Source organism: Leucoraja erinacea, chromosome 39, assembly GCF_028641065.1.
Source record: "Leucoraja erinacea ecotype New England chromosome 39, Leri_hhj_1, whole genome shotgun sequence".
Classification (NCBI taxonomy): domain Eukaryota; kingdom Metazoa; phylum Chordata; class Chondrichthyes; order Rajiformes; family Rajidae; genus Leucoraja; species Leucoraja erinaceus.
In genome coordinates this window covers 9,861,356-9,885,559 of record NC_073415.1, presented here as the reverse complement: position 1 = coordinate 9,885,559, position 24,204 = coordinate 9,861,356, and the positions used below count along the sequence as shown (strand labels likewise).

The window sequence follows — 24,204 nt, the reverse complement described above, 5'->3', positions numbered from 1 at the left end:
CTCGGCGGGTGCAGCAGCATCTATGGAGCGAAGGAAATAGGCAACGTTTCGGGCCGAAACCCTTCTTCACACTGGATCTTGCCTTGACCTTGATGATGTGGATTCAATGTGGACCAGGAGTTCCTGCAGGCGTCCAGCTGCTCCCTCTGTCGACCACAGGCCGCTACTACCACTGCCCTTGATCTTGTCGACGACTCCGCTGCGCCGCCGCTGGTGAGCACGGGCTACTGCAGGGCGCTCAGCTGCTCCCTCTGCCGACCACAGGCGGTAATTACTGCCCTTGATCTTGACGATGACGCCGCTGGTTTACTCCGCTGCGCCGCCGCTGGTGACCGGGCGCCACTGCAGGTTTACTCCACTGCGCCGCCGCTGGTGACCGGGCGCCACTGCAGGTTTACTCCACTGCGCCGCCGCTGGTGACCGGGCGCCACTGCAGGTTCACTACGTCACGTCACGTTGTGCCGCCCCCTGCTGGTGACCGGGCGCCACTGCAGGTTCACTACGTCACGTTGCGTTGTGCCGCCCCCTGCTGGCGACGCGCCGTCACTGCATGGCCGTTACGTCACGTCGCGTTGTGCCGCCCCCTGCTGGTGACGCGCCGCCACTGCAGGTTCACTACGTCACGTTACGTTGTGCCGCCCCCTGCTGGCGACGCGCCGCCACTGCATGGCCGTTACGTTGCGTTGCGTTGTGCCGCCCCCTGCTGGCGACCGGGCGTCACTGCAGGTTCACTCTACGTCACGCCACGTTGTGCCAGCCCCCTGCTGGTTTACGCGCCGCGCACTGCATGGTCGTTACGCTACTGCACGTTGTGCCACTGCCCCCTGCTGGCGACGTGCCGCCACTGCATGGTCGTTACGTTACGTCACGTCACGTTGTGCCGCCCCCTGCTGGCGACGCGCCGCCACTGCATGACCGTCGTTACGTCACGTCGCGTTGTGCCGCCCCCTGCTGGCGACGCGCCGCCACTGCATGGCCGTTACGTTACGTCACGTTACGTTGTGCCGCCCCCTGCTGGCGACGCGCCGCCACTGCATGGCCGTTACGTTACGCTACGTCACGTTGTGCCGCCCCCTGCTGGCGACGCGCTGCCACTGCATGATCGTTACGTCACGTTACGTTGTGCCGCCCCCTGCTGGCGACGCGCCGCCACTGCGTGGTCGTTACGTTACGTCACGTCACGTTACGTTGTGCCGCCCCCTGCTGGCGACGCGCCGCCACTGCGCCACCCCCGACGCGTCGAGGAGTCCGGAAATGCGCGTGGCGTCTTCCGGCTGGGAGTTCTATTGATGTGGAAGAGCCACTTGAGCATGAATTCATCATAAATCAGTTAAGTGCAATGAATAATTCAGACAAATGCTGAGTTTGGGGGCTGTGGGTTGGTGAGGGGGGGAATGGGGAGGAGGGAGGAAGAGTTTTGCAAGGATTTAGACCAAAACTGGAGGAATTATGTTGGTTCAGATGGAAATGGCAGGGAAATTAAACAGTTTGTGTCTTATCTGTACAGAAATTCTAGCAGAACCAGTGGAAATCACTGCTGAGCTGAGAGAAACTTGCATTGGGTTTAAAAGCATTGACAGGGTAAAGGTGATGCAGCCCCATTTGTATCATGGGAGCAAGGTGGATAGGACAGGGTTAGAGGGAGGCTGGAGAAGGGTCTCGACATGAACCTTCTCTCCAGGGATGCTGCCTGTCCCGTTGAGTTACGCCAGCATTTTGTGTCCATCTGTGGTATACACTAACATCTGCTGTTCCTTCCTAAACAATCTTCTTGCTAATGAAACATAAACCAAAGGAATAGTTAGATCTCAAGCCGGGTGTTGAGCAGCCAGGTTGTTGTCTCTGTTGGCGTCAATGTCTGCCAGGCCCTGACACAGCTCCATGTGGTGGGTGGTAGAGCGGGCACCCAGAGATGACATGGTTGGTTAAACAGTGAGGTGTTCAATCTCAGAGGAAAACCTGCAGGTGCTGTTGTACCTGTGGCCCCGCCGCCCTTTCGCTTCATGGTGATAGAGTTGGTGAATGTTGAAAGTTTGGTCAGAGTTGCCTGGGGCAAGTAATTGTGTAATCTATGTATAATTTCTATGTTTTTGTGTAGGAACTGTAGATGCTGGTTTATACGGAAGATAGACACAAAATGTTGGAGAAACTCAGCGGGACAGGCAGCATCCATGGAGAAAAGGAACAGGTGACAGCTGTCACAGTCTCTCCACCTGAAGAAGAGGCCTGACCCCAAACATCACCTATTTCTCCAGAGATGCTGCCTGACCTGCTGAGTTACACCAGCATTTTGTGTCTATCTTCGGTATAAACCAGCATCTACAGTTCCTACACAAAAACATAGAAATTATACATAGATTACACAATTACTTGCCCCAGGCAACTCTGACCAAACTTTCAACATTCACCAACTCTATCACCATGAAGCGAAAGGGCGGCGGGGCCACAGGTACAACAGCACCTGCAGGTTTTCCTCTGAGATTGAACACCTCACAGTTTAACCAACCATGTCATCTCTGGGTGCGCACTCTACCACCCACCAAATGGAGCTGTGTCAGGGCTTTGTCAATGTTTTTGTGTGTTGTCTGAGTCTATGCATCTGTAATGCTGCTGCAAGCATGAATATAATTGTGTTCAAGAAGGAACTGCAGATGCTGGAAGATCGAAGGTAGACAAAAATGCTGGAGAAACTCAGCGGGTGCAACAGCATCTATGGAGCGAAGGAAATAGACGACTTTTCAGGCCGAAACCCTTCCTCAGACATATAATTGTACTTGTACCCCACCGTACTTGTGTACGTGACAATAAATGGGGCCATTACAGCGTTTGCAGCGCCAGAGACCTGTGTTTGATTCCGACTACAGGTGCTGCCTGTACGGAGTTTGTATGTTCTCCCTGTAACCGCGTGGTTTTTCCAGGTACTCCAGTTTCCTCCATGGTATTTCTGTGGCAGATCCCATTAGGTTTCTGGCAGCTGGTGGTTCAGGAGTTTTCAATGATGGAAGTGAAGTTATACTAATTGTAAAGTAGCTCACCGGTCCATTCAGTAGGTTGTTAAAGATATTAGACACAAAAAGCTGGAGTAACTCAGCAGGACAGGCAGCATCTGTGGAGGGAAGGAATTGGTGACGTTTCGGGTCGAGACCCTTCTTTACATTTAATTTTTAAGATGTTAAATACCTTTGAAAAAGATCACCAAGGGCACCATTCAATACAAGGCCACTGAATCTCAAGGACAGATAAAGAAACAGACACTGCAGATTCTGCCTGCACAAAACACAAAGTGCTGGAGGAACTCAGCGGATCAGGCAGCATCTGTGGTGGGAATGGACAGGCGACGTTTCAGTTTCAGACTGAAGAAAGGTCCCTACCAAAAATATTGACTGTCCCCTCACTCCCCGCCACACATGCTGCCTGACCCACTGAGTTGCTCCAGCACTGTGTGTTTAGCTCCAGAGCATGTGGTTGGAGATGCCCGTTACCTGCCACACTTGTTGTTGGAAGGAACTGCAGATGCTGGTTTAAACCGAAGACAGACACAGAATGCTGGAGTAACTCAGTGGGACAGGCAGTATCTCTGGAGAGAAGGAATGGGTGATGTTTCAGCTCGAGACCCTTCTTCAGACTGAAACGCCCCCCTATTCTTTCTCTCCAGAGATGCTGCCCGTCCCCACTGAGTTACTCCAGCATTTTGTGTCTACCTGCCACACTTGTCATTGCCATGGCACTTTATTTGTCACCTGTACCGATGTACAGTGAAACTCATTTTTGTATACAGTTCAGTACAGGTTTCACTCTACATAAGCACCTAGATACATATCACAGAAGCATGTCAGACACTATACAAGTGTGTAGCAGTAGTGTGCTAAGACAGTATACTGCAGTGAATTGGCCTCCACTGCCTTCTGTGGCAGAGAATTCCACAGATTCACAACTCTCCGGGTGAAGAGGTTTTTCCTCATCTCCGTCCTAAATGGCCGACCCCTTATTCTTAAACTGTGACCCCTGGCTCTGGGCTCCCCCAACATGGGGAACATTTTTCCTGCATCTAGCCTGTACAATCTTTTAAGAATGTTGTAGGTTTCTATAAGATCCCCTCTCATCCATCTAAATTCTAGTGAATACAAGCCCAATCGAGCCATTTTTTCAACATATGTCAGTCCCGCCATCCCGGGAAATAACCTCGTGACCGTATGGTGCACTCCTTCAATAGCATTAATGTCCTTCCGCAAATTAGGGGACCAAAATTGCACACAATACCCCAGGTGTGGTCCTACCAGGGTCCTGTACAACTGCAGTAGGACCTCCTTGCTCCTCAGAGGTGATCAATTCCATTTGTCAACTCCTAAGCAAAGGCAGCACGACATGCCTGCATGCAGACAGACCTAGACACATTAAATCAATGATTTACAGCAAGCAACCTTTCCTAAAATCCACGTAGACAACATCTACCCTCATCGATCATTTTTGGCACCTCCTCAAAAACCCCCTCGTTAGTAACATATAACCTACTGTGGATAAAGCCACGATTACTGTCCCTGATTAACTCTCTCTTGAAGATCCTGGACCGGAAACGCCACCCATTCCTTCTCTCCAGAGATGCTGCCTGTCCCGCTGAGTTGCTCCAGCTTTTTGTGTATAGCTTTGGTGTAAACCAGCATCTGCAGTTCCTTCCTGCACATTAAACCTATGATGTTGCGATCACTATAACTAACCAAAATGCTCTTCTGCTGAAACACCAGTTCGCTGACCAGGCTTGTTTCCCAATACGAGATTCAGTACCATCCCCTCTCACGTTGGACTATCCACATACTGTTTCAAGTAACCCTTTTGAATACAATAACAAATTCTAATGCATCTAAGCATTTTGCATTAAGGAAGTCCCTGTCACTATTACGGAAGTTAAATCACCCACTTTGATAACCCTGTTGCTTTGTAATCTGTAATCTGTCTACATATTTGCTTCTTATCGGTATCTGTTCCGAGTCTAACCCATTTAGCAAGTTTATCAAGTGGAGCTACACAATGGAAAGTGCCCCAGGGATTGGAGTTGGAATCCCAGCTGTATGCAATCAATGCGTTGGAAATATTAGGCCAAACACAAAATGCTGGCGGAACTCAACGGGTCAGGCAGCATCCGTGGAGGGAATGGGCGGGTAACGTTTCGGGTCAAGGCCCTTCTTCAAACTGACAGAGTAGGGAAGAGAAGTGGGGTTAGGACGCAGCCTGGTACCAAGTGATAGGTGGATACGGGTGAGGGGAGTTTGATTGTCACTTATTACATGCATCTACCAAAGGTTAGAAATGAGGGAGAAGGCAGGAGACTGGAGTTGAGAGGGAGAGATAGATCAGCCATGATTGAATGGCAGAGTAGACTTGATGGGCTGAATGGCCTTATTTTGCCTCCTGGAACTTATGAAAAGAGTCAACAAGACACTGACAGGAGGGGGACAAATTGTAGACTTTTCCCTAGTGTATAGGATAGCGCTAGTATACGGGTTGAACAATGGTTGGCGGGAACATGGTGGGCCGAAGGGTCTGTTTCCGCCCTGTATCCAAAATCCAAAGCCTGTATGGATCTACAGCTTGCAATCTTTCAAAATTCCCTTCACTCTCGTGTGTTTAAAGCTCAGGAAAGTATCTTCACAACAGAGCTGGATAGATATTTGAATATTGAGGAAAGAACTGCAGATGCTGGTTTCGATCAATGTTAGACACAAAATGCTGGAGTAACTCAGCGGGACAGGCAGTATCTCTGGAGAGAAGGAATGGGTAGATATTTGAATATTCAGCTTATCAAGAAAATTGGGTTGGTACAGGAAGTATTGCTGTGCTAAAAGATTAGTTATCTTTTTAAACAGGACTGACATACTGTGTGTGTGTGTGTGTGTGTGTGTGTGTGTGTGTGTGTGTGTGTGTGTGTGTGTGTGTGTGTGTGTGTGTGTGTGTGTGTGTGTGTGTGTGTGTGTGTGTGTGTGTGTGTGTGTGTGTGTGTGTGTGTGTGTGTGTGTGTAAATCGAAGATAAACACAAAATGCTGGAGTAACTCAACGGGACAGGCAGCATCTCTGGAGAGAAGGAATGGGTGACGTGTCGAGATTGAAGAAGGGTCTCGACCCGAAACGGCACCCATTCCATTTCTCCAGAGATGCTGCCTGTCCCGCTGAGTTACTCCAGCATTTTGTGTCCACCATCAGTATATATACTGTAAGAATGAATTGCCGTATAAGTTGCAGGATAATGTCTGACTTGATGAATAATATTCTGATTTTAGGATATTTGTTTTTACTTTGCAAACATCCAGAGTCTGTGAGGGTAGTTTGTTGAGAACGACTTTTTCTGAATGTGATGGTGGGATTTGTCTCAGCGGGACACTGGATGAGGTTGGTGTTCTCAGTGAAGGGCCTGTCTCCATTACGCAATTTTTTTCGGCGGCATGCCGGCACCCATCATAGCCGCAGCTGGTCGCCGGAAATGTTCAAAATGTTGAAAATCCAGCGGCGACCAGAAAAAGGTGCGACTCTTTGGGCGACAACTCACGACCAAAGAGGCGTCACCCAGCGACATGTCGGGTTTGACGGGTGCCGGCAAGTCACCAAGAAAATCGCGTAAGTGGAACAGGCCCTTAACTCTTGGACTGTGGTGAGCTGTTAATCCAGGAGCAAGCTGGAAATGGCCCGTGCTTCAGTTTTCAAGCAGAAATCGGAGAGGATTAACTTTGTAGCTGTGGGAACAAGGCACTTCTATTTAGTGCAGTGATCAGGCCACATTGGACTTGTCGCCCTTTAAGTGAGCAGTGCTACAAATTTGCAGATGCTGTTTTAAAGCAAAGATAGACACAAAATGCTGGAGTAACTCAGCGGGACAGGCAGCATCTCTGGAGAGAAGGAATGGGTGACGTTTCGGGTCGAGGCCCTTCTTCAGGCTGACGTCGGGGGGAGGGAGATAGATTGATGGATAAGGAAGTGTGAAAACAGGGCAAATGGAGCTCAATGAAAATGTAGAATAGATTATTAGCTGGGAGAAGGTAACATCACACCAATCTTAATATAGCTATCATATATAATGTAGTCAGAGACAGTAAAACTGGTCGGAGAAGGGTGGAGAGAGAGAGAGGGAAAGCAAGGGTTACTTGAAGTACTACAAATGTGCTTGGCCTTCCTGTCCAGAGACGGGGGAGACGGGTGTTGACACACACACGGATGTACAACATCGGGCGGGAGTCGGTCATGCTCCTGAGATGTGAGTAGACGCGTTGTTCATTGTTCATTGGGTTGTGTTCTCTCCTCAGGGGTCCTGCAGGAATGGACGGCTCGTACCAGGTGGTCATCGGCAGCTTCATTGTCTTCCAGGTCCTCTTTCACGTGGTCACCCCGCGCCTCTCGGCACGGCTCAGCTGGGGATACAGCAACCTGTCTGGGGCGCAGAAAACCGAATGGCACTCCAGGTACTTGGTCTCTGCTCGACACAAGAAGCTGGAGTAACTCAGCGGGACAGGCAGCATCTCTGGAGAGAAGGAACGGGTCGAGACCCTTCTTCAGACGTCTCAACCCTAAACGTCACCCATTCCTTCTCTCCAGAGATGCTGCCTGTCCCGCTGAGTTACTCCAGCTTCTTGTGCCTATCTTCAGTGTAAAGGTCGAGGTAGATTATCGGCGGCTGGCAATTGATCAATGCTCTCGGCTAGGTAGTGCAAAGGTCCAGGTAGATTATCAGTCGTCCACCTGCACTGGCTGACTGTGCATGGTCTATTTATTAGTTGCAGCAGTAATCAGAGGCAGCAATTGTTATTACCAGCCTCCGGGTCAAACCCACATTCTGCAAACGTAAATGCACTTGAGATGTCATCGTCGTTTGCGTTTGATTTTAGTTTAGTTTAGTTTAGAAATCCAACGTGGAAACAGGCCCTGCAGCCCACCGAGTCCACACCGACCAGCACACTATCACTATCCTACACACACTAGGGACAATTTACACTTATACCAAGCCAATTAACCTACAAACCTGTACGTCTTTGGAGTGATTGTCAGATGTTAATTTTGCCCTTCAGATCTAATCTTGCTTGGTGTCAATTATTAACCATGCCAGGATGTCAGTCTCTGAAACTACCCCAGATAACCAAAGAGGGCTGGGACATTGTGGCTAGAATCTTCACAATAACCTTCCCTCGGTAACCTGGAATATCGCCCACTGACCCGAGTGATATTTTTTGTTTCGAGATACAGTGCGGAAACAGGCGATTGCCGGCACCCGTCATATCGCAGCAGGTGTTGAAAATCCAGCGGCGACCAGAACAAGGTACGACTCTTTGGGCGACTACTCACGGCCATACAGGCTTCATTCACCCCGCAACATGTCGCCTGTATGGTCGTGAGTCGTCTCCTCAGTCGCCCAAAGAGTCGTAGCGTTTTTCTGGTCGCCGCTGGATTTTCAGCGACCTGCAACAACCTGTGATGGGTGCCGTCAGTCGCCGAAAAAGTCACGTAAGTGGGACAGGCCCGTAAGAAACTCACCTGAGGTAAGAGTCGTCAGCATTAGCACTTGTCCAGTCTAACCCAGGACTGAGCCACATCTAACACAGACAGTTACTGTGGCCTGGCCTCATTCTTAGCTGTTTCTCTTCAGGTGTGTTTCCACCGTCCATGCTCTCATCGTTGGAGGTCTAGCGTTGTACATCCTCTGGTTCGACGATGATGTAAACAGAGACCGCATCTGGTAAGAGCCTGAAATGTCACAGCTTGGACCTTGAAGTGAAACCTGCCGGATACAAAGAGTGAATCAGGGCTCGGCAGGCAGGCACCAAGATTAGTAGCTGGTGCCAAGGTGGCACAAGTAGCAGCTCAGATAGTAGCAATGTCCACCAACCCTAAGTAGGGCTGGGGTGGTGGGTATAGAACAGCATTGTCCCCCTAACTTAAGGTGGTCTGGAGACAATATAGTGGAGCCCCAGCTCACGTTTAGCTTGGTGATGCTGCCAGCTGTTCTCGTTCTATATCACCACATTCAGTTTTCTTTCCTCTATTTCACCTGTGATTTCCCCTTCAATCACATATTTCCCTCCTACTCCACTGCATGTTAAGATCTTATTGCCAGTTCATAAGTTCTAGGAATAAAATTGGGCCATTCGGCCATTCAATCATGGCTGATCTATCTTTCCATCTTAACCCCATTCTCTTGCCCTCCCCATAATACATGACACCCATACTAATCAATAATCTATCTATTTCTGGCTTAAAGATATCCATTGACTTGGCCTCCACAGCCATCTGTGGCAATGAGTTCAACTGATTCACCACCCTCTGACTAAATAATTCCTCCTGATCTCCTTCCTAAGGGAATGTCTTTTAATTCTGAGGCTGTGCCCTCTGGTCCTAGACTCTCCCACTAGTGGAATCATCCACTCCACATCCACTCTATCCAGGCCTGTCATCTCACTATAAGCTTCTGAGGTCTGACATGTATTGCATCTATCTCCCTCTGCCCCCCCACTGATCTCTGGTTCAGAGTTCACCCTTGTAATCTCAGTAACTCGGGATCCCGATGTTTAACTATAGTTTAGAGATACAGCATGAAAACAGGCCCTTCGGCCCACCGAGTCTGCGCCAACAAGCAATCACCCGTACACTAGTTCTATCCCACACACGAGGGGCAATTTACAGAAGCCAATTAACCTACAAACCTGTATGTCTTAAGAGTGTGGGAGGAAACTGGAGCACCAGGAGAAAACCCACACAGGTAACAGGGAGAAGGTACAAACTCCGTACAGACAGCACCCGTAGTCAGAATAGAACCCGGGTCTCTGGCACTGTAAGGCAGCAACTCTACCACTGCGCCACCGTGCCGCCCACATGGATGAACATGTCCTGGACTCTGAGCCCATGGGCAAGAATTGGGCATGGTTCCTAGTCTGTGGATTTCCACTTAATCCGCCTTGGATCGTGTGGCATCCTAGTTCTCTGCCAAGAAAGGTAGTCTTGTGATTATGGATTATCCCTTGGTCATAAGTGATAGGAGTAGAATTAGGACATTCGGCCCAACAAGTCTACTCCGCCATTCAATCATGGCTGACCTATCCCTCCCTCTTAAGCCCATTCTTCTGCCTTCTCCCCATAACCTCTGACACCCGTACTAATCAAGAATCTTTCTATCTCTGCCTTAAAAATATCCATTGACTTAACCTTCTGTGGCGATGAATCCACAGATTCACCACCCTCTGACTACAGAAATTTGTCCTCATCTCTTTCCTAAAAGAACATCCTTTAATTCTGAGGCTGTGACCTCTGGTCCTAGACACTCCCACTAGTGGAAACATCCTCTCCACATCCACTCTATCCAAGCCTTTCATTATTTTGTATGCTAATAAACATGCCAATAGGTGCAGGTGTAGGCCATTCGGCCCTTCGAGCCAGCACCGCCATTCAATGTGATCATGGCTGATCATCCCCAATCAGTACCCCGTTCCTGCCTTCTCCCCATATCCCCTGACTCCGCTAATTTTAAGAGCCCTATCTAGTTTTCTCTTGAAAGTGTCCAAAGAACCTGCCTCCACTGCCCTCTGAGGCAGAGAATTCTACGCTCACCACTCTCTGTGAGAAAAAGTGTTTCCTCGTCTCCGTTCTTCAATTATGTTCTCGCACTCTAACGATTATTACAGCAACTAGCCACATGATCCATAGATGTTCTACAGGTGAGAAGTTCCTTGAAATCTGTGTTAGAGATTCAAAGAGGAGGCATTTTCCCTGATTATTTAATTAATTGCCACTTCTTTTCCAGGAAAGCCTACCTTGAAGAAGTTCTGATCTCTCAGGCAGGATTTCCGATTGTTTTGTTTAACTGGTTCATCTTCATCGCTTCCTGTTGTTTCTCCGCGTGTTTGATCAAGTCTATCCAAATGTGCTTTCCTGGGCAATTGTTGCTTTCCTCCAACCCTGTCCCGTCACATTTCCCAATTTCCCAATCGCTGCCGTTACCGCGAGATTCAGAGTCTACTCAAGCTGTTGCTGCCCACCTCACTACACTCTTTAACCCGCTCCTCTCTTCCGTCTTCAAACACTTCCTCGGTCGGGAGTTTTGTGCCCTGAAGATCAGCTAATCTGTGAAATCTTATCTGTAAACTGTGCTAGTTGCCAATATGTGATTCTTGCTGATAATTGGGGTAATGAGCACAGGAGCCTTTGACAACTGAAGCTTTTGCTCTTGTGTTTTACAGGGGGGATCCCAGGCTAGTGAAGGTTAACATAGCAATCGCCTCAGGCTACTTGATCAATGGTGAGCATTGCACACACACTCCCACCTAGTCTTTAGATGGACCACCTTCACATTTGAATCTCTCTCTCTCTCTCTCTCTCTCTGAGCTTTCATTCCAGCCCTTTGACTCTTCCCATTCAGGGTAGGTCATGCACCATGAAGCTTCCATTCCTTCACCCACTTCCAGGGTTGGCACAAGCACGGGTTAGACAGGGAGCACATTTTCTCTACACCGCTCCATCAAACAACCCAGGAAAGAGACAGAAAAATGTTAGATACAGAATAAAAATGCCTCTTACTCTGCCCCATCAAACACTGCCAAGGATGATGCAGTACAGTTAGATATAGAGTACAACTCACGCAAACTGTCCCATCTAACACGGCCAGGGCTAGTACAACAGATGCAGAATAAAGCTCCCTCTGAACTGTACGATTAAATCCACCCAGGACAGATATGACGTGTCGGAAAGGTAACCTTTGCCGAGCTAGGCAGTGACCCTTCAGCCTCCGTGCCAACTCTGACCCCTCTCTGGAGTTGACGTCTGTGCCATGGTGTCCTTGGATAGGAAGTGCATAGTGTCCACTAACTTAGAGTGGTGTAGAGTATATGGATCTTGATGCATGTCTATGTCCGTGATGGGTGACATTATAATGGTGTGATGGAAGATCTAGTCAACATTGCTATCATGCAAATTCTCAACAACATACTTGGTTTATAGTTCTTACAGATCCATAGAGTGATACAGCGTGGAAACAGACTCTGTAGTCCAACTTGCCCACACCGACTAACATGTCCCATCTGCGCTAGTCCCACCTGCCTGCGTTTGGCCCAGATATCCCTCTAAACATGTCCTATCCACGTTCTTGTCCAAATGTTTCTTAAACGTTGCAATAATACCTGCAAACATATTGGAAACCATTTGGACTAGTGGGTACTATGGCAACACGTGTATCCTAGACAGTGGCGTTAACATCTTAATTGAAACCAAGTTGATGTTTTTCTAAACTTTTTTATAACTTTAAAAAAAAGTTATTTTAAATAAGCACAAGACAGGTGCCCGGGGATAAAGATCACAATAAAGAGAGATCAGATAGAGATGGAGCTTCATCTGCACTGTCCTGTCTAAAGCTTCCCATGGTCGAGACACCATGGGTTAAAAACTAAACAAGGCACACCCCCATCTGTGCTATCCAACATTCCCAGGTGGGATGAACATGAATGAGATTGTGTAAAGCATTGTGTGCCCATGAAACTTGCCTCAACTATTGCAGGTAGATGTTAAATGACTGATTATTCTGCACATGATTACTGGCCCAGAGATTGTCCAAAGACTATTGAACCTAATGTATCCACAAGATGCTGGAGTGATTCAGCGGCGCAGGAGAGAAGGAATAGGTGATGTTTCGGGTCGAGACCCTTCTTCTCGATTCCTTCTCTCCAGAGATGCTGCCTGTCCCGCCCAGTTACTACAGCATTTTGTGTCTACCTTTGATTTAAACCAGCATCTGCAGTTCTTCCCTACATAAAGACTATTTAGCCTAACCTTGTCACGGTCTTGAACTATCCTGGCTCGGGTGCGTTGCTGGCTTTGCACGTAGCTCACTGCCCTCTCTATCATTCACCCTCTCACTCCGCAGCTGATGGGATCACTCTGGTCCCTGGCGGTGCCCTCTCACCTCCTGCTCTGGCCGTTGGCTTTGACCACATGGACACCCGGCTCCCATTGGCCGCTGGCTTTGCCCGCTGCACCACACCGCTGCTCTAATTGGTTGCCCACTTCATAACCTTGCTCTCATTGGCCGTTTCTGCTTCTTCACTCATTGGCTGGTGGCTTTGTGCCTTTCACACTCTTGCTTTTATTGGCTGCCGGCTTTGCCCACTTCATCCCTTTGTGTGCTTTGTACTCTTGCCCTCTCTAGTTTGGTGCCCAGTTCACACACACTTGCTGCCATTGGTCGCTGGCTATGCCTGGCTTACACTCTCACTCTTATTACAGATTTAGTGCTTCTCCTGTGGCACTGGAAGACATTAGGAGACAGGTATTTCATCAGCCACCACTTGGCAGCGCTGTATGCCTACCAGTACGTGCTGGTAAGTTGAGGGGCAAGCAGCTTTCCTCATCGGTCCTTGGCGGGTGCAGGAATGAACCCAATGCTCTGTTCCCATCCCTATCCCGGGTCATCTTTATCACCTTGGTTCTCTCCTTCGCAGGCTCGAGGTCTCCTACCTTACTTTGCTAATTTCCGATTGATTGCAGAACTCTCCACGCCCTTTGTAAACCAGCGGTAAGTTTCATTTCAGTTTTGGCCTGCTTTTATATCAGATGGGGAGAAGGCAGGAAAATGGGGTTAGGAGGGAGAGATCAATCGACCATGATTGAATGGCAGAGTAGACTTGATGGGCTGAATGGCCTAATTCTTCTCCTATCACATATGACCTTATGAGCCTATCTCATGGGAAACAGGACATAACACAGGTTACAGGAGCTCATGGGCCCCAGTTTCAGGGAAGCCTTCACTTTTCTCAAGGAAGGAAGCTATTGAAACCTAAAACAATGAACATCTTATTTAACTAGTTTGGTGTTTTGTTGGTTGGAATAAGTTCTCGTGCAGGCAGAAGAGATTAGTTTCACTTGGGGATATGAAGTGCTGGAGTAACTCAGCAGGTCAAGCACCATCTCTGGAGAATATGGACAGGTGATGTTTCGGGTCGAAATCCTTCTTCAGACCATTCTTCAGGTCAAGACACGAAGCATCACCCGTCCCCATGTTCTCCAGAGATGCTGACTGACCTGCTGAGATACTCCAGCAATTTGAGTCCTTTTGTGTATTAACCAGCATCTGCAGTTCCTTGTCGCTAGTTTAATCTGGCATCAAGTGCAGCACAGAAATGATGGGCTGAAGGGCCTGTTCCTGTGCTGTACTGTTCTATGAATCTATTTTTCCAGTTCACATAGAATGTGAATCCCCGCCTCTGTGGGCTCATAGCTCACACGTACTCACCAAAAACATGCCTTTATGCAGCCCCTTTAGCCCAGTAAAAGCCAAAGTCAATGGGCTGGCAGTGGTGGGAGATGTGTATTGTATATGGTTGTGAGGAAAACCATGCTGGCATTTCCTATCTGGTAGTTATCAATGGGTAGGTAAGAGCAGAACCTGCTGGGGATAGACAATAGACAATAGGTACAGGAGTAGGCCATTCAGCCATTCGAGCCAGCACTGCCATTCAATGTGATCATGGCTGATCATCCCCAATCAGTACCCCGTTCCTTCCTTCTCCCCATATCCCCTGATTCCGCTATTTTTAAGAACCCTATCTAGCTCTCTCTTGAAAGCAACCAGAGAACCTGCCTCCTCCGCCCTACGGATGTTCTACCAGTTGGATAACTATGGGTCCATACAGCATGGACCTTCAGCCCGACTTGCCCATGCCGACCAACATACCCCATCTACATCTGCCCCACCTGCCTGAGTTTGGCCTATTTCCCTCTAAATCTGTCCTGTCCACGTACCTGAAAGCAGCAGACCTTGCAGCCGACCACGGCAAAGGCAGCAATCAAGTCAAAGGGTGAGCAGCAGAGGTACCACATCTTAGACCATTGTCATTGAGGATTTCGATCCACTCGGGTTTGTCCCTGCTGGTGGGTGGGATGCAGACAGGAAATGATTGGCCGCTGTAAGGACAGCGTTGCGGGATCCTGCACTACAGCTGTGCGGCACGGTGGCGCAGCGGTAGAGTTGCTGCCTCACAGCACCAGTGACCTAGATCCCATCCTGACAACGGGTGCTGTCTGTACGGAGTTTGTACTTTCTCCCCGTGACCCGTGTGGGTTTTCTCTGGGTGCTCCGGTTTCCTCCCACACTCCAATGACGTGCAGGTTAGTAGATTAATTGACTTGTTAAGATTATAAATTGTCCCCGTGGGTGTAGGATAATTCTAGTGTGGTATGGGCTGAAGGGCCTGTTTCTGCGCTGTATCTCTAAACTAAACTAAACAAAGCTGGTGAAATGTATAGGAAGGAACTGCAGATGCTGGTTTGAACCGAAAATACACATAAAAAGCTGGAGTAACTCAGCGGGACAGGCAGCATCGCTGGAGAGAAGGAATAGGCGATGCTTCGGGTCAAGACCCTTCTTCAAACTGAAGGGTCTCGACCTGAAACGTCACCTTTTCTTTTCCACCAGAGATGCTGCCTTGCGCTGCTGAGTTACTCCAGCATTTTGTGTGTATGTTTGGTGTAAACCAGCATCTGGAGTTCCTTCCTAAACTAAGCTGGTGGTGGGAGGAGTGTACAGATGAAGGCCCTGTGTATTGCGTACAGTTTTGCTCTCCTAATCTGAGGAAAGACATTCTTGCCATAGAGGTAGCACAGAGAAGGTTCACCAGACTGATTCCTGGGATGTCAGGACTCTCATATGAAGAAATGCTGGATAGACTCGGCTTGTACTCGCTAGAATTTAGAAGATTGAGGGGGGATCTTATAGAAACTTACAAAATTCTTAAGGGGTTGGACAGGCTAGATGCAGGAAGATTGGTCCTGATGTTGGGGAAGTCCAGAACAAGGAGTCACAGTTTAAGGATAAGGGGGAAGTCTTTTAGGACCGAGATGAGAAAAAAAAAATTCACACAGAGAGTGGTGAGTCTGTGGAATTCTCTGCCACAGAAAGTAGTTGAGGCCACAGTTCATTGGCTATATTTAAGAGGGAGTTAGATGTGGCCCTTGTGGCTAAAGAGATATGGGGCTATGGAGAGAAGGCAGGGATGGGATACTGAGTTGGATGATCAGCCATGATCATATTGAATGGCGGTGCAGGCTCGAAGGGCCGATTGGCCTACTCCTGCACCTATTGTCTATGTTTCTATGAGCAATGACGGTCCTGTACCTGTGTGTGCCCCCCTGCAGATGGTTTTTCGAGGTGCTGGCAGTCCCCCGCAGTGCCCGGCTGGTGCTACTGAATGGCACGGCCATGTCAATCAGCTTCTTTCTGGTGAGGATCGCTGTGATCCCATCCTACTATCAGCAAGTGGCGTCCAGCTTTGGCACGGCTGCCTTCCACCGCCTTGGCCTTGGTCCACAATGTGCTTGGATCATATCCAGCCTGGCCCTGGATATTCTCAACACAATCTGGATGTACAAAATCGCCAGAGGCTGCTGGAAAATTCTCTTCAGATCTCACATGCATCGGAAAACGGAACTCAGCAAGAGTTTCTAAGCACGTGGACAAGACTGACCAGCTACATTAATAATTCAATTGATCAGTGGCAAATCAACACTGTTTAAAGAAAAATTACTTCAAAGTCTCAATTATTATAGTAAATCCAGCAAATCTATAAATGTTGGTATTCCCAAATATAGACTCGGAGGAGACTAGAGACGACACTGATTACTCCCAGATTTTTATTTCTGCAATCTCCCGGAAGTGCATCTCAGTTTCTCCATCTTGCCTGTATCTGAGCCTTGTGAGTGGGAGGTGCCTCGGTACAAAGGGGACAGGTGCCATCAACACTGGGGCCAGCTCTCTCCGCCCTGCGCTCCATTGCCAAGCCTGCTCACGCACTACAGAAGCCCGCTCCAGTGCAGTCCTGCGCAGTGGTCCCACACACCTGCAGCCCCGAGAATGCTGCACTGCACAATGCCTTATCCACCCGTCCTTGACTGTTAGTTGAGCTGTGCTCCAGAATGCAAACTGGAGTCAGATTTTATTTGAATGAATTGTATCATACTTTAAGGCAATAACCCCGTGTCCCCCCCCCCCCCCCCTTGTAGATCAATTGGCCTTTCTGATATATTCCCACACACAAACTATTCCCCAGCTACTATAGAGACTATGCAGCCTCCAAATTCAACCCCTCACCCTCACACTCCAGAGTTTTATGATTCCTGGTTCATTAGTTCATAAATTTCATAAGTGATAGGAGCAGAAGAGATAAATTCATAAGTGATAGGAGCAGAATTAGGCCAGTGAGCCCAGCTAGTCGACTCCGCCATTCAACCATGGCTGATCTACCTTCCCCTCTCATTCTCAATCTCCTGCCTTCTCCCCAAAACCCCTGACACCCGTACCAATCAAGAATCTATCTGTCTCTGCCTTAAATATAATCCATTAACTTGGCCTCCGCGGCATTCTGTGGCAATGAATTCCACAGATTCACCACTCACTGACTAAAGAAATTCTTCCTCATCTCCTTCCTAAAGGAACGCCCTTTTGTCCTCTCGTCCTGGACTCTCCCACCAGTGGAAACATCCTCTCCACATCCACTCCATCCAGGCCTTTCACTTTTAAGCCCCGTCTAAGGTTCATGAGGGATTTGCCTTCCTCATTGTAACGGACACTGACTCAATTCCTTGGCCTTCCAATGGTGAATGATGGTCAGGAGATGTTGTTCCCCTATCCACCAACTCAAATGCAGTTGCCATCACGAGCAGTGCACCACACTGATTGTGACCAGCATTGCTTTAACTGTTCTAGAACAGGGATTTTGTTTTCAATTTCAGCTTAGTTGGTAAAATGTAGGGGATTTACTGGATCACTATCACATGTTGAAAAGAGCGTTTATTGTTGCTCGTAACTATCTCCCACTGATATATTATAATTTCATCCGAGAGCCAACATGGACTCATAATTTGGACATCATGTCCATTGACCTTTCAAGCAGCTAACCAGCATAGTAGGTACGTGAATGCCTGTTAATGCTACTATATTTATACAAGATGTTAAACAAGGTTTTACACAAGAAACTGTCAGAAAATGTATGTGTATGGAATTGGATGGGGTTAGAGTAAATGAGTTTGGACAATGTTATGGGACTCATGTGACACCGATAAGGATTTATGACCATGGCTCCAGGAAGAGAGGTCAACACTAGGTTAGTGTTCCAACACTGGATGTTGCAGAGAATGGTGTTCAGAGTGGGCAAAGCTGTGGCAGATAGAGTTCAGTGTGGGGACATGTGTGGACCACAGGGCTCAGATCTGAGATGGATCAGTATATTTGTTTCAATAGTGGAAGCCAGGAACTATGAAAGATTTAGGGAGTTGATGTATAGAAAACATTAAAAGCTACTGAACAGGAACAGAAAATAACGTACACACTGAAGGAATGTTAGTCATTAGCTATGGAGGACTGGGATGCAGTGATATCCATTGACTTACCACCACAACATTCTGTGGCAGTGATTTCCACAGATTCACCACCCACTGAGTAAAGAAATTGCTCCTCATCTTCCTAAAGAAACGTCCATTAGGAAGATACACTGAAACTTGAGCTTCTCCCAGTGAGTGTGTGTGTGTGGTGGCTGTATTCAGTTCTGGGCACTGCAACTGAGCAGAGGAAATGTTACATAGAAAGAAAGAAAATATGTGCAGGAGTAGGCCATTCTGCCCTTCGAGCCTGCACCGCCATTCAATATGATCATGGCTGATCATCCAACTCAGTATCCTGTACCTGCCTTCTCTCCATACCCCCTGATCCCTTTAGCCACAAGGGCCACATCTAACTCCCTCTTAAATATAGCCAATGAACTGGCCTCGACTACTTTCTGTGGCGGAGAATTCCACAGATTCAACACTCTCTGTGTGAAAAATATATTCTCATCTCGGTCCTTTTTCCCCACATGTCCCCACACACAACTCCATCTGCCACGGCTTTGAAAAATCTCACACTCCTCCAGAGCATTTCTCCCATCCTCTTTAAAATAAAAATTCTCAACACCAACATCCAAGGAGGTTTCCTTTCTTCTCCAATAGCCTGCATTCTGCCATTCACTCGTTCCCACACTCATCTTGTGTGGATCTTGTGTGACTTTCATGGGCTGGGCACTTCCTCAGCAATCTCATCCCTGTGAGGGTAGTCTCCACAATGATACCTAGAGATGTGTAGGTCAGTTTCCCAAGTCATTCTGGCTGTACCAGTGCCATATCCCTACCTCTGTATCTCCAGTGCTGTCTAAATTGAGACCTGACTTTCTCCCAACACACTGCTGGGAGGATCATAGCCATTGTGTCCCCACCCGATACGCATCCACCTCTCCCTCCCATACACAAACCAACCAGCCCCTAGATAACTAGATTCGTAGAAAGACACAAAAGGCTGGATTAACTCAGTGGGTCAGGCAGCATCACTGGAGAAAAGGAATAGGTGACATTTTGGGTCGAGACCCTTCTTCAATCTCGACCCGATATGTCACCTATTCCTTTTCTCCAAGATGCTGCCTGACCCGCTGAGTTACTCCAGCTTTTTGTGTCTACGGTTTAAACCAGCATCTGCAGTTCTTTCCTACACATGACTAGATTGTTCCCAGTCTCAATGCTGATAGTTTCATGTGTTCTCCTGTGGAGAGGTCTCATCACTCCCTGCCCTTTCTCACTAAATCCCTCATTTGTGCCTGGTCACCTCCAGCCCACCAGGGATCTTTCCTCCAACGTTGCCTTGTTTGTCCACATCCTCTCCCAGAGAGAGGTTTGCACACAAAGCACCGTACGGTGGCGCAGCGGTAGAGTTGCTGCCTTCCACCGCTTGCGGGTTCGATCCCGACTACTGTCTGTAGGGAGTTTGTACGTTCTCCGCCTGGGTTTTCCCCGCTTCTTCCCACACTCCCAAAAACGTACAGATATGTAGGTTAATTTTCTGGGTGTATGTGCAAATTGTCCCTAGAGCGTGTACGATAACGTTAATATGCAGGGATCGTAGGTCAGTGCTGACTCGATGGGCCAAAGGGCCTGTTTCCGCGCTGAGTCTCTAAACCAAGCACACTGAGATACGCTGCAGAATAATGTCTATTGTCAGCTGTGCCTTCACACAGGGAGCTTTGCCAACACACAACTAATAGTGAAGATAGACAAAATGCTGGAGTAACGCAGCGGGTCAGGCAGCATCTCTGGCGAGAAGAAATAGGTGATGTTACAGGAAAGAGCCCTTCTTCAGACTCCTTTCTCTAAAGGGATGCTGCCTGTCCCACTGAGTTACTCCAGCATTTTGGGTCTACGATATATAAACCAGCATCTCCAGTTCCTTCCTACACAAAACTAATAGTCATTTTTAATCACTAAAATCAGTTCAGTACATTAAAAAGTTGGCATAAGAGATCGCAGATGCTTGATTCCTTAATGAAAAAGCAGAGTTGCTGGAGAAACTCATCGGTGCTAGTTCATGTTCACATTATAGGAGCACAATTAGGCCATTTGACCCATCAAGTCTACTCCACCATTCAACCATGACTGATCTATCTTTCCCTCTCAGCCCCATTCTCCTGCCTTCTCCCCATAAACCCTTGACTCCCTTACTAATTAAGAATCTGCCAATCTCCGCCTTAAAAATACCCATTGATGGCCTCCACAATCTTCTTGTTCCCTGGATGGAGGTGAGGAGGAAGGTGTTGTATCTCCTGTGGTTTCAGGTGAAAGTGCCAGGGGACAGGTGCGCGAATAGACCAGGGAGTCACGTAGAGAGTGGTTCCTGCAGAAAAGGGTGGGGAGGGGAAGATGTGACTGGTGGTGGCATAGTGTTGTAGATGGCAGAAATGAAGAATAATGCCAAAGCTAAACCTAGATGAAGGATCTCGTCCCGAAACAACAACCATCCATTTCCCCCATAGATGCTGTCCAATCCACTTGGTTCTTCAATCTGAAGAAGGGTTTCGGCCCGAAATGTTGCCTATTTCCTTCGCTCCATAGATGCTGCTGCACCCGCTGAGTTTCTCCAGCACTTTTGTCTACCTTCGATTTTCCAGCATCTGCAGTTCCTTCTTAAACACTTGGTTCTTCTGACAGCTCCCCTCTTGTTGCTACCTTTACAGATTTGTCCCTATGCATAAATGGACACAAAGTGCTGGAGTAACTCAGCGGGTCAGGCAGCGTCTCTGGAGAACAAAGGATAGGTGAGGTCTCGGGTCGAGACCCTTCTTCAGACTTTGTGTCCTTTTGTGTATTGACCAGCATCTGCAGTTCTTTGTCCCTTTGCACTAGTGTAATGTTACTTTGTGCAAATTGGCTGCTACGTAACTCCACTAGAAGATAACTAATTGTCTGCAAAGCACTTTTGGGATGTCTAGGAAATGCCATAATCAAGCCTTAAGACATGCTGTAGTTTCCAACTGCAGATATGAACTGTGTCTTGCCTGCAAAGACAAGCAGCAGTAGTGAGCAGGTGTGCACAAGATGAGTGTCAGGGGTTTGTCTCTGTTAACATCAATAGACAATAGGTGCAGGAGTAGGCCATTTGGCCCTTCGAGCCAGCACCGCCATTCATTGTGATCATGGCTGATCATCCACAATCAGTACCCCGGTCCTGCCTTCTCCCCATATCCCCTGACTCCCCTTACATCGGAAACATCTTGCATGGAACAATGGCTAATTCTGCAGCAGCTCGAAATGACAATGAGGAGGGAGACAAGGACAGTGACATTACCTGGGGAGCTTGTCTTTCCCACTGCTGCACTAGCTGAGGTTTCTCCCTGCCCAAACGCCTTCAATTCTTTTACACCCTGGCTCAGTTATTTTCTTATGTTCACTGGACTGAACTTGGTTCATATATTAAAAGCTTTGCAGATCATTCTCTTACAAATTCCTCTTCAACAAAGTTAACAGCCCACTCTGTTTAATCTTGGCATTTAAAATGACGCAAGGCGTTTCCTTGTGTTCACCAGTAACCGTCCACCCATCAAGCAGCTGAGATATGATCATTTTTTCTCTTGCATTCTGTCCCACATGTGCCTTGTGCTGTAGTAGCCAATTCACCACAGGCAGAGGGTTAGTATTTGTAGTGTGTGTACTGAAAGATTGGTTTTGTGTTTCACGACAAAAGGACACATGGTACTGGAGTAACTCAGCTGGTCAGGCATCATCTGTGGAGAACATGGATAGACAATGTTTCGTGTCTCCAGTTACTCCAGCACTTTGTGTCCTTTTGTGCAGCAGCTTCTTCAGTTTTCCGTAAGGGTGTCAGGGGTTATGGGAAGAAGGCAGGAGAATGGAGTTGAGGGGGAGTTAGATCAGCCATAATTGAATGGCGGAGTAGACTAGATGGGCCGAATGGCCTAATTCTGCTCCTATCACTTGTGAACTTTCACCGTCCAGTTGACACCTGTGTGGATTGAACGTATACTTGGTGTGGATAGAGTATTCTACAAACAGGCCGTGTTTCTTTGTCTTGTCTCTGTATGGATTTGAGTAAGATACCAGATAAAGTCCCTTATGGTCGACTAATCCAGAAGATTAAGATGCATTGGATCCATGGTGTTGTGGTCATATGGATTTAGAACTGGCTACTTCATAGAAGACAGGGTTGTGGTGGAAGATAGATATTCTGGCTGGAGGTCTGTGAGCAGTGGAGTATCACAGAGATATGTGCTGGGATCTCTCTTTGTGAGTTGTATAAACGACTTTTATGTAAGGTTAGTTAGTAAATTTGCAGATGGCGTCAAAATTGGTGGAATTGCAATCAGTGAGGAGGGCTGTCAAATTGTTCAGTTGGATCTAAGATTAGGTGTAGAAGTGGGCAGAGAAATGGCAGATGGAATTTAATCCAAACAAGTTGCACTTTGTGAGGTCGAATGAAATGGGAAAGCTCCGCTCAGACAGCACCCATCGTCAGGATCGAACCCGAGTCTCTGACACTGTAAGGCAGCAACACTACCGCTGCGCCACTGTGCCAGGTAGTGCAGTGGCGTAGCTCGTATCATTATCACTACAGTAACCAGGCTCAGTCCTGACATCCGGTGCTATCCAATGCTGTCTGTGACTGCGTGGGCTTTCTCCAGGCACTCCGATCTCCGACAAGCCAAGCGTGCAGGTTAATTGGCCATTGCAAATCGACTGAGCAGGGGAGAGTGGTTGAGAATGGGGGGAGAATGGATTTACTCTGTGGGCTGGTACAGGCTTGATGGCCAGAATGGTCTCCAATATCTTGAGGAAACATGGAAAAAATATGATGTATTAGATTGTAGTACAGTGAGATTAGATGGGCTGAATGGCTTTCTGCACCTGATTGATTCCACGATTACTGCAAGATTTTCAATGTTCCTGCATCCAATGTGAAAGGATTTCTAACTAATAATCAACCTGGAGTCATAGGCATTGTATAAAATGTTATGGATTATGAGTCACACAGTACTGTAACTTACTGCCTTTTGTACTGAGATCATGTGAACTGATTGAATAAATTAATTTGAAATCGGTATCCGGTTGACTCTTTTCATAAGGTCTAGGAGCAGAAATAGGCCATTCGGCCCATCAAGTCTACTCCCCCATTCAATCATGGCTGATCCATCTCTCCCTCCTAACCCCATTCCCTGCCTTCCCAAACACCCATACTAATCAAGAATCTGTTGATCTCTGCCTTAAAAAATATCTATTGACAGCTTCCACAACTGTCTGTGGCAATGAATTCCACAGATTCAACATCCTCTGAGTAAAGAAATTCATCCATCTCCTTCTAAAGGTGCGTTCTTTTATTCTGACAACATGGTCCTAGACTCTTCCACAAGTGGAAACACCCTCTCCACATCCAGGCCTTTCACTATGCAGTAAGTTTTAATGGGGTACCCACTCATCCTATGTTAACCCAATCATTCCCGTAAACCTCCTCTGGACCCTCTTCAATGTCAGCACATCCTTCCTCAGATGTGGGGTGCAAAACTGCCCACCTTACTCCAAATGTGGTCTGAGCACTGCCCGATAAAGCCTCAGCATTGCATCCCTCTTTATATATTCTAGCCCTCAAAATAAATGCTAACATTGCATTTGCCTTCCTGGTTACTGATTCCTTTTGCTGGTTTAGAGACATCAGGGGTGGATCAGTGATTGCTGAGGGTAAGTGGTGGCTGCCTTGTTTCTCTGGCAGTTTGGCCATGTGCCGGGTGAATGCGATTGCGTGACAGTGCACTGTGATCCGGTCACATGCGGGAGGGAGGTTGGAGTGGACACTGCGGTCTGAAGCAGTCGGGGGTGGGGGTGTATGT

The 24,204-nt window shown here is 47.9% G+C and overlaps 1 protein-coding gene across 2 annotated transcripts; it reads left to right on the top strand.

The window, feature by feature from the left end:
* The first annotated feature begins 1,249 nt into the window (after window positions 1-1,249).
* On the top strand, window positions 1,250-23,421 carry tlcd4b (TLC domain containing 4b). 2 transcript variants are annotated; one of them, XM_055664295.1, is made up of 7 exons: window positions 1,250-1,329; window positions 7,291-7,446; window positions 8,625-8,714; window positions 11,209-11,267; window positions 13,244-13,338; window positions 13,459-13,532; window positions 16,151-23,421. In XM_055664295.1, the coding sequence occupies exons 2-7, from the start codon at window positions 7,304-7,306 to the stop codon at window positions 16,458-16,460; spliced, it is 771 nt and encodes a 256-aa protein (XP_055520270.1). In that variant the 5' UTR covers window positions 1,250-1,329; window positions 7,291-7,303; the 3' UTR covers window positions 16,461-23,421. The 2 variants fall into 2 exon arrangements, with proteins under 2 accessions (XP_055520270.1, XP_055520269.1); XM_055664294.1 differs by lacking the exon at window positions 1,250-1,329 and adding an exon at window positions 2,126-2,188.
* Window positions 23,422-24,204: the final 783 nt, after the last annotated feature.

Excerpts from the sequence above, each read along its gene's own strand:
- tlcd4b (XM_055664294.1), top strand. Across the intron at positions 8,715-11,208 it reads GTAAACAGAGACCGCATCTG|GGGGGATCCCAGGCTAGTGA; the intron begins GTAAGAGCCTGA and ends TGTGTTTTACAG. Across the intron at positions 13,339-13,458 it reads ATGCCTACCAGTACGTGCTG|GCTCGAGGTCTCCTACCTTA; the intron begins GTAAGTTGAGGG and ends TCTCCTTCGCAG.